At 44.2% G+C, this 12,766-nt stretch overlaps 2 protein-coding genes across 5 annotated transcripts in view; one reads left to right on the top strand and one right to left on the bottom strand.

Annotated features, from left to right (window-relative positions):
• The window catches only part of SDHA (succinate dehydrogenase complex flavoprotein subunit A), a 28,434-nt gene extending 19,180 nt beyond the window's left edge, over nucleotides 1-9,254 (bottom strand). The window contains exons 1-4 of the mRNA XM_048839356.2: nucleotides 9,106-9,254; nucleotides 2,186-2,272; nucleotides 1,616-1,777; nucleotides 852-995 (exon numbers count right to left, since the gene is read on the bottom strand). Of these exons, the coding sequence (XP_048695313.1) occupies nucleotides 852-995; nucleotides 1,616-1,777; nucleotides 2,186-2,272; nucleotides 9,106-9,174 (462 nt within the window). The 5' untranslated portion in view covers nucleotides 9,175-9,254. The remainder of the gene's footprint in view (nucleotides 1-851; nucleotides 996-1,615; nucleotides 1,778-2,185; nucleotides 2,273-9,105) is intronic.
• An 83-nt stretch (nucleotides 9,255-9,337) lies between these two features.
• Nucleotides 9,338-12,766, top strand: part of CCDC127 (coiled-coil domain containing 127) — a 28,527-nt gene continuing 25,098 nt past the window's right edge. For 2 of the 4 annotated variants that reach the window (XM_048839362.2, XM_048839360.2), the window contains exons 1-2: nucleotides 9,338-9,434; nucleotides 12,214-12,298. The gene's annotated coding sequence lies outside the window, so the exon portion shown is untranslated. The remainder of the gene's footprint in view (nucleotides 9,435-12,213; nucleotides 12,299-12,766) is intronic. The other 2 variants (XM_048839359.2, XM_048839363.2) reach the window with 2 other exon arrangements.

Here is a 12,766-nt window from a genome sequence, read left to right as displayed (position 1 = left end):
CAGTATGCCAACATTTTTATGGCTGACTTAGAACAACGCTTCCTCAGCTCTTGACCCCTAATGCCCCTACTCTTCTTGTGCTACACTGATGACATCTTCATCATCTGGACCCCTGGAAAAGAAGCCCTTGAGGAATTCCACCATGATTTCAACAATTTCCATCCCACCATTAACCTCAGCCTGGACCAGTCCACACAAGAGATCCACTTCCTGGACACTACGGTGCTAATAAGTGATGGTCACATAAACACCACCCTATACCAGAAACCTACTGAGCGCTGTGCCTACCTACATGCCTCCAGCTTTCATCCAGACCACACCACACGATCCATTGTCTACAGCCAAGTTCTACGATACAACCACATTTGCTCCAACCCCTCAGACAGAGAAACACCTTCAAGATCTCTATCAAGCATTCTTACAACTATTTCCCCATGTTTATTCTCCGTGCCCCGCGGGGGCCCCCCCCCCGGCTGTTCCTCAGACATTCTTGTCAACTGCTGGAAATGGCCCACCTTGATTATCACTACAAAAGGTTCCCCCCCCAACCCCCCCCCCACTCTCCTGCTGGTACTAGCTCACCTTACCTGATCACTCTCCTTACAATGTGTATGGTAACACCCACTGTTTCATGTTCTCTGTGTATATAGATCTCCCCACTGTATCTTCCACTGCATGCATCCGATGAAGTGAGCTGTAGCTCACGAAAGCTTATGCTCAAATAAATTTGTTAGTCCCTAAGGTGCCACAAGTCCTCCTTTTCTTTTTGTATCATTAAAATGTCACTATGGATATTGATTTGGGTTGCAGATAATTATAATTCAAATAAACTTCAATATGAATAATTTCACCTCTACAACTGCAGCAGGTGCCTCCTCAGTCATGTAATGAATGGCATCCTGGTCTCCCAGCCAGTCAGATCCTTTCACAGTGTCATAGAAGTGCCATCTCCAGTTATCTTCCTCCATGTTTCCCAAAGCAGCATTGATCCCTCCCTGAAAATGAAAAATATATTTCCCCAAAGTGACATTTGAAATGCACAATTTCAAAAGCCAGTTCATTTCTCAATCCCATTAAAACACACAATATTAAATAATATTTAAGACAACGGACAAATTACTTGAAAATCAAATTTATGTGCTGTGCTATTTATACAGCGTACAAACCTGAAGAAACTGTGTAAACTCAAACACATCTCTTTCACCAAAAGAAGTTAGTTTAATAAGAGAGATTACTTAACCCACCTTGTCTCTCATTTATAAAGTAGAAATTATAAATCTTTATCAACTTCCCAATGGTTAACATCTCATTCTTTTTAGGGTAAAACATTTTGAACAGCAGAATATATTACAACACTGTACACACTTTAACAACTGAAATCATAAAATGGAGTGGCATGTTAATACAACAAAAAATAAGGAAGCCATAGAATAAAAGTCAAACATATACAATTTTCCTAAACTGTTTTACTTAGATCCTCATCTCCATTTTTACTAATCATAATGTGGGGACTGAAATTCAGTCAATTTATGAATCATAATATTCCATACATAAAATCTGTGTTATGAAAATATTAGTATTTTAAATGTCAACATAATTGTATTTAAATTCTTACCTGTGCAGCAACAGTATGGGATCTGGTAGGGAACAGCTTTGTAACACATGCTGTATTAAATCCAGCCTCCGACAAACCAAATGCAGCCCGCAAACCTGCCCCACCAGCACCCACAACGACAGCATCAAATTCATGGTCAACTACTGGATATTGTGTAGAAATCTGAGGAGAAAGATTACTGCATTAAGATCATAAGTCAAATGATTATAGCTCAAGCAGGGTGTCAGTTTAACTACTTTATGCATTTTCTTTTAATGTATACTGGAGGATATATAGCAAGTTTCTCAAACTGTGTATATCACTGATTTTACCCGTATCACAAGCTTAGCATAGTGTGAATGAATCATTTAAGTAGGTTCTAATCAATGCAGTACGTATTACTAAAGTCAACGCATGATCCATTTTAACGATTCACTGCCCCTACTGAAATTTTCTTCAACAAAAAAGTATACATGAAACCAGAACTCTGATAATCCCGTTCTAGTCTCTCCTTCCAAATTCCAGAAACATTAAGAATATACACTGAACCACCAGGAAAGAAGACTGTCCCATAGATAAATATGAACTTACCGAATCAGAAACTTTAGCAGATGCATTCTTCTTTCCATAGACAGTAAAGTGAAAGTTACGTGCAAGAGCCTGGCAAGCTGCTGGCCACTGTTGAAACATGTTCAAAATTATGTAAAATGTTTTACTTTACAGATGTTTTATGAGCCAGATTCCCATAATTTCCAGTTACACAATGTCTAAAACAAATATGCTTTACTTCTGACTGTAATTTGTTAGTACATATCTCTAAAGAATATTGAATTCATATAGTTTTAGGATAATTTGTAGGGGGGAAAGTCCTGCTTGTTCCTAAATACAGGCTGTGACAGAGACAAAAATCTACCCAAGATTTAAAAAATAGAGCAATATCTGTAATTCCTGTGTTGACCCCTACTTCTCCACAACTCATGCTAACCAGCTAAAACAAGACCAATCTGCATATACTCTGACAGACAATTGTTTTTAAGTCTGGGGTAACGAGAGAAGGTTTTTGAGACTGAACAGTATGAAAAAAAATCACAGCTATTTCACTTTTGTAAATTAGTTTGAACTATTTTGTAATGTCATCTCAAACTGTTTTGTCTAGAATAACAAAAATTCAGTTTATTTTGTTGGCCACAGCAAGGCATGAGACCTTTGGGAGGGTGGATGGTTATTTTTTAAATTATTCAGTAATGGGTTTTGGGGTGTTTTTTTTGCCAGGAGGAACCTGAACTAGGAGGTATTATGCACATATTGTAATATACATGAGGTCTGGCCAAAGAAATGGTGCCCAAGCTCAGGTTAAGTGGAGGTCTAACTACTGAAGAGAGACTTGAGGAGCAGGGAGCGGCAAGTGTAGGACATGCCAATATCAGTAACCACAAATCTCCTTTTGTTACAAAGGCGAAGCATTTCAGATTTCAAGCAGTAATGCTCTCTATAGCTCTGCTCAGATTCCTATGTTTTCCACCTTCTAGAAGTAGTATTTTTGATTAACCAAAGCACCTCTACATCCTATACAGTCACGACACGTGTCAGGTGTTTCCTTGGTGGAAATTCTACACTTCCCAAATCTGCAAAAGATACAAACTTGAGAAGACACACACACACAAAGGAAGACAGAACCAATCCACAATGTGAACAGGAGAGGTTGAGTAGCAGGAACTACAATGCAACCAAAATATGGACTGATATTGTGAAATCATTTAAATGACTTAAAGGGTGACCTTTAAACAGATGTCATGACATAAGCTTAATGATAGGAGTGCTTCAGTGCCACTATAACATGCACCCTATACAAGAAAGGTAAGAGGTACTGATACCAGAGGCAAGAATTGTAAAAGAAATATTTAAAAAAAAATTCAAGGTCATCAGAAGACATTCAGAAAAACATTTTTATGGGGATGAACTTTGGAACTCTCCCATTAGTCACTGCACTTTTTTTGTATCATTAACTAGCTATATGTTAATGAACTAGATGAAAGGTTTCTAGTTCCTTGGCTATAAGACGTAGTCATTTAGGTTTGGAAGAGTGAAGCAACTGAACTGAGATTTACCAAACCAAAGAAAAAGAATAGCTGAATACAAAGTGGCAGGGATTGTTAAGCATAAAGAGTTACCACATGTTGTATGAAACCATTCAAAATGAAGTGGGCAGTTAACACCTCTGCATTCATAGAACAAAGCTGGTCCAATAAAAGGTATTACCTCACCCCGTCTCTCTCAGTGTAAAATGCATAGGGCAGCCTTTTTCTTTGCTCCAAAAGCTAGCTTCAGATATATAGTTATAGTGTAGTATTCCACTATATTTTATTGTGTACTTTTATTTGCTTAGATAAAAGATAACATAACTTTACCTTGTTTATTGCTCAGAATGATTGATAGCACAGCTTTACTGCATAGAAAGAAAACTCATAACTGGCAATCAAGCAATTCCAGTTTATTTCTTGCTTTGTTTTACTAAAGGTGACATGCAAATATTTTTCAAGACTCCAGACTATAAAATGTATTAATACCCTAAAACACAGGAGGAAGTTAACTGACCTATTTTCTTTCTTTTAGAGGTTTTAACATCCAAATGAACTGTAACTACATGACATCCCAACACAAGCTTCTGCCTCAGAATCAGGGGCTTAGCTGACAACATAACATCCAACATTGAAGTCTAGGGCAGGCTGGAAACAGTCGGAATCCTGATGTTCAAGAAAAACCCACAATACGTGCAGTTTTGAAACGTTTAAGATCCTTATTTTACAGAAACACTTTGCTACATGACACAGTAACTAAGCACATTCTACAGTACAAAATTAAGCCAACATAATTTACATCAGCGTACAGACATCACGCTAATTACATTGCCTGTGCTTATCTACGCTTTGCTCATACCAGTGGTGCACATGCTCACCAAGAGCGCTTGCACCAATTAACTGTCATTGTTAGGTATCCGTGTACTTACCTGTGTTAGTCTGTATCCACACAAACAATAAGGAGTCAGGTGGCACCTTAAAGACTAACCGATTTATTTGGGCATAAGCTTTCATGGGTAAAAAGCCACTTCTTCAGATGTATGGAGTGAAAATTACAGATGCGGGCATTATATACTGACATAAGAAGAGAAGGGAAAGGAGTTATCTCCACTTCCTTCTCTTCATATGTCAGTATATAATGCCCGCATCTGTAATTTTCACTCCATGCATCTGAAGAAGTGGGTTTTTTACCCACGAAAGCTTATGCCCAAATAAATTGGTTAGTCTTTTAGGTGCCACCGGACTTCTTCTTGTTTTTGTCATTGAGAAATGGCTTCTGAAAGCCAGCAACAGTCTATGCAAGTAACACAGTGTCTACACTGACACTGTGTCGACCTAACTACATTGATACTGACACTCTGGCTCTCGTGGAGGTGGAGTTAAGGCAGAGTAGTGGGTAAGTTATGTCAGTGGGAGCAAATTTTAGGCTTTGTCTATGCTGGAACTTTGTCGACAAATCTTTCGTCATTGAGGGGTGTTAAAACACACACACGCACACACACAGACGAAGTTTTACCGACGAAAAGTGCTGGTGTGAACAGCGCTTTGTCGGCAGGAGCGCTCTCCTGCCAACAAACAGCAGCTATGCTGCACGCCTTTAAGTGGCGCAGCTTGGCTGTAGCGGCACAGCCGTGTCATTAAAAGCTGCGTAGTGTAGTAGATGCTTACATAGGTTGACGTAAGCTGCCTTGACATCTACCTAAGTCTGTAGTGCAGACCAGGCCTAAGTTTTTAGTCAATTATGTGCCAATTAGCTCACACTGTAGTATTTGGAACATTTAGTTTGCATTTCCAGAAGTAGGTAGATTTTCAAACTATTTGCCAGTCAATACAATCCTAACCACTGTGGGGACCTTCCATCTGTATGGTTTGCAAACATTCATAATATTTCCCCTGATTTAGAAGGCTCTAGAAATGGGATAACAAAATGAACCGTTTAGCAGGTTCATTTTCAACATTTTCCTGTTCATCAGAACTGCTGAAGCTCAGATTTCTGAATACAAATTATAGCTGTGGTAGCGTTCCTCCTATTTAAGATTCAAAATGTATGCATGAACATTTCTGCAGTATATTCACTGGGGGCTTTGTTCAGAAACATGCTGCACAGAAGCCTATAGAACAAGGATGAAGATCTCATCAGAATATCTCACTTCATATTCACTGGCTGCACAAATCCTGAGTTAGTGGACAATCCAAATAATGAAGCCTTTGTGTGTCATACATACAAGTAGAAATGGGTGTGGGGGTATGTCTATACATCAAAGAAAAATGTCTAGTTGCTGTGTAGACATACCTGGGGAATACTCAGGAAAAGTGATAATCAGTTCCATGAGTTACATTTGCATACTAGTTCTGAAGTAGGTAAGTATTATCAATATGCATTTTTCACTACACCGAATACTTTAATGTCCCATGAATTTTTTGTTTTGGCCATTTTAAAAATTAAACTATGTAAAGTTTCATTTATAACAAAGTAAATTTAACAAATTAAAAGATTATATGTACAAATAAGAGCATTTAGTTACTCAACTGTGATTTTAAGACATACAGTAACCTTTTGTATAACAGATTATACAATACACCCTAGGTATCCAATTTACTGTACTAACATTCTTTATTAGCCATGTTAGTCTGTATCCACAAAAACAACAACAAGTCCGGAGGCACCTTAAAGATTAACAGATTTATTTGAGCATAAGCTTTCGTGCGTCTGAAGAAGTGAGGTTTTTACCCACGAAAGCTTATGCTCAAATAAACCACTAGTCTTTAAGGTGCCACTCGACTCCTTGTTGTTTTTATTATTTTTGGCTCCCTTGATATTACGTAAATTCAAAACAGCAGAGCTGCAACAACTAGAGAAAGGTAGGCAAGGCTTGAAAATGTTTTATTATTCCTGTTTGCCTAAACACTACAATTCAATCTTTCCCCCTCTTCTAGCAAGCTCCTTTCACTGCCACATGTGACGGCCTACTTTTTCCCTCCTTCTCCCAACAGGTCTGAGGACAGTCTTCCTCACAGCCTGTTCCACACAGTGGTGGAAGTTGCTGCCCCTGCTACTACACAGGAGACTTTTTCCTCCCAGCTTGTCCTTTGCACTCTGAGCTCGGTACTGAGACGCTGTCAAGAAGAGGAAGGGGACAAGCTGAAAGGCAGATTGCCCCCATATAGCTGAGAGAAAGGACTCTGCTTAACCAGCCTAACTCCTCAGCAATAACTAGGAAAGCATCCTCCAACAACAGGCAGGAAACATACATCCTGTTCTAACACATGCCCTTGCCTTTTTTTGGCGCTCCTCTGCAGCCTGGCAGAATGGCACAGGCAGTGACTTGTAGGCCAGCCTGCTTCTCTTTATTATATCTCTTAAGTCAAAATTTTGGAATTCCATAAAATTCAGTGGAAAAATTTATGGACCACTACATTAAGACACATATTTCCTTCCTATTTATTTTATATAAAACCTTTAAAAATCAATGCATTCAAGTCACTGGCTCACTTTCAATATTTCTCACTGAGGTCCATCAGTTCTTTTCAATATTAGTTTTGAGTGAGTATAGAAGTTTTGACTGCAATAGGAAAACTGCAAAGCAAAACTGAAATTGTAATTAAGCACATATCCCTATGCAAAATGCCCCCACTATTTAGGCAGTGGCAGAACTAAGTCCAGAAATACGTTTTAGCCTTTTTAAAATCAGTTTTTCCCCCTTGGAAATCATCTCTGTACTTCTTTGTACTTCTTGTTCAGAATGCGAAATTCCAAGAACCACAACTGTCACTGAAATAAATATTTATGGTACAACAGAATGACATGTTTTGAAACATCTTCAGTTAACCAGAGTATCTAGAAACTTTTGGAGTAGAAAACAATTTACGAAAAGTTAGATGAAGCTATCTGTCACTCAACAGCCTTTCCTACCAAACCCATCTCCTAATCTGGCTAGTGGAGACACAGTAGAATCCTGTAGTCAGGGCACAGGCCTGAGAGCTAGGAGACCTTACACAAGTCACTTTTCTCTGTGCCTCAATATCCCCACCGCCCTGTTTATTTAGGTTGTTAATATGTCTTGGCAGGGACTGTTTCTGATCTTGTTACTTACTGTTCCTAGCACATAAAGGGATCCCAATCCTACTTAGAGCCTCTAGGTACTACTGTAATAAATAGTAATAGTGTGGTCATTCACTACAGAAGTTTCTACTAATAAAAAGGCTAATTACCCTGCCTTTGTTAATTTCAGTGTGACAATGGAGTAAAATAAGACAAGGACTAGCTCACTGCAGGTGGAGGAAAGAAAGTGAGGGGGGAATGAAAAGCATCAAGTGTACTGTGCATCCCAGCTCCCCTGAAACTATCTGTTTTCATATATAATTCCTTGCTTTATCGGCTCATAGTCCATTTATTAACAACCCCACTCCAAACACTTTAAATGTATGTAACTTTCAAATATTTGTTTATAGCAAAATACTATTAATTCATTTAAAGCAACGGATGAGATACTCCGTACTCCAATAAAACCTCAAACACCTTGCCTTGTTGTTTAATAGAACACCAGGCTATTTAAAAGAGCCAGGCCACGTTGGCCTCCTTGAGAATACTGGAGTTTCTTTGAAAGCCTTTCTACTAACACGCTATCATGACTGCTGTATTCCTCTACCCACTTTTTTAATAAGGCTGCTAAAGAAAGACACTGCTTCTCAAGAACTAAATTCCTGCCACTGAATCCCTGGTACCTGAGGTCAAATCCCAAAAAGATACCACAGAAGCAGATTGTACAGGCCTTTGAAATTAAGACCCTTAGAGGTGTCACTTGTCTACCTGCTAAAACAGAGGCAAAGGAGGTAGAGGGGAGGCAGCAGGGACCAGTGGACAGGACACCACACTGCGGGCTGCCAGGGCTGGGTTCCCTACCAGGCTCTGCCTCCCACCAGCTGGGTGACCTTGGGCAAGTCACTTCACCCCTCAGAGCCTCGCTTTTCTCCCCCACCCCTTTGTCCATCTCGTTCGCGTCTACTGAGACTGGCGGCGAACAGAGGGGTGGGGGGCAGCCAATGCCAGAGACTGCTGGGCCGGCCCCTCTCGCTGCAAGGGCACCCGGAGGGGGAACGGGGCTGGGGGGGGAGAGCTTTAACATCAGGTCTGATCTTCAGGCTAGGCGAGCTCAGGCACGAGGCTCGTACGGCAGCCCCCGCCCCAGCAGCACAGCCACGGCGGAGGAGGAGCCGAGCCGGCGTCTGTTGCCCGGAGGGGAGAGGGGAGCTGCAGGGGGGGCCAGGGCAGCCCGCGGCTCCCCCCGCCGCCACGTGCGCGCGCGCTAGGCGAGCGGGTTAGACCCGTCTGAGAGGCCCCCTCGGGCTGACCGGCTCCCACGCAGGGAGACGCCGATCCAACACCCCGCCCCTCTGCAGGGGCCGGCTGCCCGTGAGGCGGGGCGCACTCACCGCTCCCGCTGGGGGTCGGAACAGCCGCTTCGCTAACCCCCGCGACGCCGCGCCAGCAGACGCCGCCATTTCGCCCTGCCAGCAGAGTCGGTCACTTCCTGCGCATGCGCTGGGGCGGGGCTGGCCGCGCAGTTACCGGAGCGAGCCTCCGGGAGAGACCAACTGCCGGGGGAGGATAGTGTGACGGGCGACCAGGCTCCCGCGGCTGTTGTTCCCTTTCCCCCTCCCGTTCCAATGGGCTGGTCCCGGGAGGTGGGGGCTGGACCCGCTGGCGGCGGGTAAGCGGCGGCGGCGGCGGCTACTCGGCTGGGCCTGGCGGGGTCTGTGCGGTGAGTCTCCTCTTCCGCGGCCGGGGCGCTCACGGGGTTGTCCCCAGACGCGCGGGGGCGGGAGGCGCTGCTGAGTTTCCAGGCCGCGCCTCCAGCGCGTGAGGCTGTGGGTGGGGGCGGGAGCGCCCGGGGCTGTCCAGGGGTCGCAGGACCCCGCGCGCGGGTCGGTCTGGCCGTGGTGGGCCTCTGAGCGCGCGGCCTGTTCAGCCCCGTCACTGGACCCGGACCGTTCTGCGCCCCCAAACTCTGTGCGCACAATATTTTAAAATTCTGCAAATTTTATTTACCACATAAATGTGGAGGCTCCCGTGTGGCACTGGGAAGCACGGGCCACTGGCTGCACGGAGGTGGGAGATCACTGTGCAGTTCCCCCTCTAGATAGCTGCACGCAAAGCTAACACAACACAAGGACCGGGCCTGGCCCAGAAACACCCCAGGTCCCTACTCCTCCATGCCAGGTGGAGGCAGGCAGGATCCAAGTGTGGAGGCGCTGGGAGGGGGGGATACAGGTGTGGGTTGAGAGGGGTTCTGGGTGAGGTAATCTGGGTGCGGGCAGCTCAGTGGGCGATCCGGGTGCAGGGGGGATCTGGCTATACAGGGTCTTGTTGTGGGGGATCTGGATGCAATGGAAATGGGACTCTGCAGGGGGATCCGGCTGAAGGTGGTTGGGGCTTGGTAGGGTGGGAATCCAGGTGGCTTGGTAGGGTGGCTCATTGGGGTGGTCCAGGTTTAAGGGGGGGATTCTGGGGGTTGGGTGAGGGTCTGGGTACAGGGGGCTTGGGCAGATGGGAGAGCAGCTCCCTGTACAGGGATCCCTCCCCCTGCAGCTGAGGAGTGATGGGAAAGGTGGGAGATTCTTTCAACTGGGGGAGAAATCTGGGGGGTAGGTCTGACCCGGCCCCGGATGCCATGCTAGCAGCTGACCCTGGCGCAGGGTAGGTGCCACCAACCAGGTCTTCCCCAGTCCTGACCTCTGCCCCACAGTGATTTACCTCTTTGCTGACTGTCCTGGGCACCCGAAACATACTGCTTGAAACTGTCACGTGACCACTCTTGTGGCTTCCCTTTGCTTTCCTGTCAGAAAGTCATTTTTCTGTGGGGAAGCAAAGCAATCTGCAGGGGACACAAATTCTGTGCATGTGCAGTGGCGCAGGATTCCCCCAGGAGTAACCAAGGGATGTAGGCGGCACAGTGCAGCGCGTGGTCCTGGGGAAGGGCCCAGTGCCCCTGCTGCCCAGCACCGCCCCAGCCCCAAGTGCTAGGGGACTCACAGTGGAACAGTTCCTGTGGGGGCACTCAGGGGGCAGCCCCACGTCAGATTGCCCCCACCTCCCTGATTACAGCCCCCCCCCCGAGAGGGGGGCCACTCCTGTTCAAACTCTTTCTCCGCCGCAAGAGGTGAATCCACGCCTCCCAACTGAGCACTCTAACTCAGTGGCTCTCAACTTTTTCAAGCTATTGTACCCTTTTCAGGAGTCTGATTTGTCTTGTGTAGCCCCAAGTTTCACCTCACTTAAAAACTACTTGAAATCATACGTAAAAATACAAAAATGTCATAGCACACTAGTACTGAGAAATTGCTGACTTTCTCATTTTTGTCATATAATTATAAAATAAATTGGAATATAAATATTGTACTTACATTTCAGTGTATAGTATATAGAGCATTATAAACAAGTCATTGTATGAAATTTTAGTTTGTACAGACTTCGCTGGTGCTTTTTATGTAGCCTGTTGTAAAACTAGGCAAATATCTAGTTGAGTTGATGTAGCCCCAGAAGACCTGATGTGGTTGGCAGCCTCTGAGCACATGTACAAGATCAGGCCCTGTGTGTGAGATAGGCCAGCGAACGCCAAAAGGCAAATCTTCTCCCTGTTCATGAATTGGTCGGGAATTTAGGTGAGAGATAGGTGCCCAGAGAGCTGCGCACAAGTGGAGAGGCTGAAATTTAGAGGCGGAGGGGAACTTTTACCCTGAAAACTTACTCACTGAGTGAGTTTCGGCTCCTTTGTGATCCCCAAAACTCCTGCCAAACCCTGCAGGAGGCTAACTTGAGACTTGAACACCTAAATCTCGGGTTTGGAAGTATCTTTGTGCATCAGGGCCCAGCTAACTCTTGGACTTCACTACAGCCCTTTCCATGGCAAAGTAGCCCACTCTTGGCCAGGGCAGAGCTCCCAACCCACTCCTCTCTGTGGGCTAGCACTGTGGTAGGCTCAAAGTGTGGAGGGTGGTCTGGGTTTGCAGTGATGGGGCCAAATCAGTACCTAGATAGCCCACAGGTATCTTAACACAATAAACAAATGCTTATACTCGGGGGGGGGGGGTGAATGTGAGGAGAGGTCCTAAATCCATCTACCCAACTCTGTTATCCCTGCCCAGTGCTAGAGAGACAGCCCTCAAACTCCGATGTACTAAAGTCTTGCATACGTGAGTTGCACCATAATAGACTTTGATTTGGAAAACCAAAATTATAGTTGCTTGCAGCAGGGTTTTTTGCTCTTTTCATTTCTGTAAAGAGGAATTTGTTGTAGAATCAGACCCTACTCCATATCATGGGACAGGTCTGAAATATCTGAAAGACTGACTTGTTGGTCTGAAGCTCTAAGAAAGGTAGTACCATCTCTGTCATCACTGGCAAAATCTGTTCTATACTTGTACCTTATCAGAGAGATCTGATTTCGCCAATTATCACTTTAAATAAAGACGAAATGTTCATATTTAAAAATCCTAATCTCTCAAATTAACTGGTTACTAAAGCAATCATTTTATTTTTAGGTCTAAAATGACTTTAATAAAGAAGCTGCAGTGTCCTATTTTCTAGGCAAGTGGCTAAGTTGTACCTAAGTCTGTTAAATTGATGGTAAGTAAATCTCAAAGTTCTGGGGTATTTTTCGGTTTTTTCTTGATATACCACAGGAGTCAACAACCTTTCAGAAGTGGTGGGCTGAGTCTTCATTTATTCACTTTAAATTAAGGTTTCGCGTGCCAGTAATACCTTTTAACGTTTTTTAGAAGGTCTCTCTCTATAAGTCTGTATATTATATAACTAAACTATTGTCGTATGTAAAGTAAACAAGGTTTTCAAAATGTTTAAGAAGCTTCATTTAAAATTAAATTAAAATGCTGATCTTACGCCGCTGGCCCGCTCATCCCGCTGCCAGCCTGGGGTTCCGAACGTTCATCTGGGCTGGCAGCAGGCTGAGCGGGGCCGGAGGCTGGGACCTGGCAGGCAGCAGCGTGCCATTACAAATCAGCTCGCATGCCGTCGGTTACTGACCCCTGATATACTATAATGCTAAAGATTTTTCAGCATCATGATTATTTAACA

This window comes from Caretta caretta, chromosome 2, assembly GCF_965140235.1.
Source record: "Caretta caretta isolate rCarCar2 chromosome 2, rCarCar1.hap1, whole genome shotgun sequence".
Taxonomy (NCBI): domain Eukaryota; kingdom Metazoa; phylum Chordata; order Testudines; family Cheloniidae; genus Caretta; species Caretta caretta.
The sequence above is the reverse complement of the archived record's forward strand: the minus strand, read 5'-3'. Positions and strand labels throughout refer to the sequence as shown.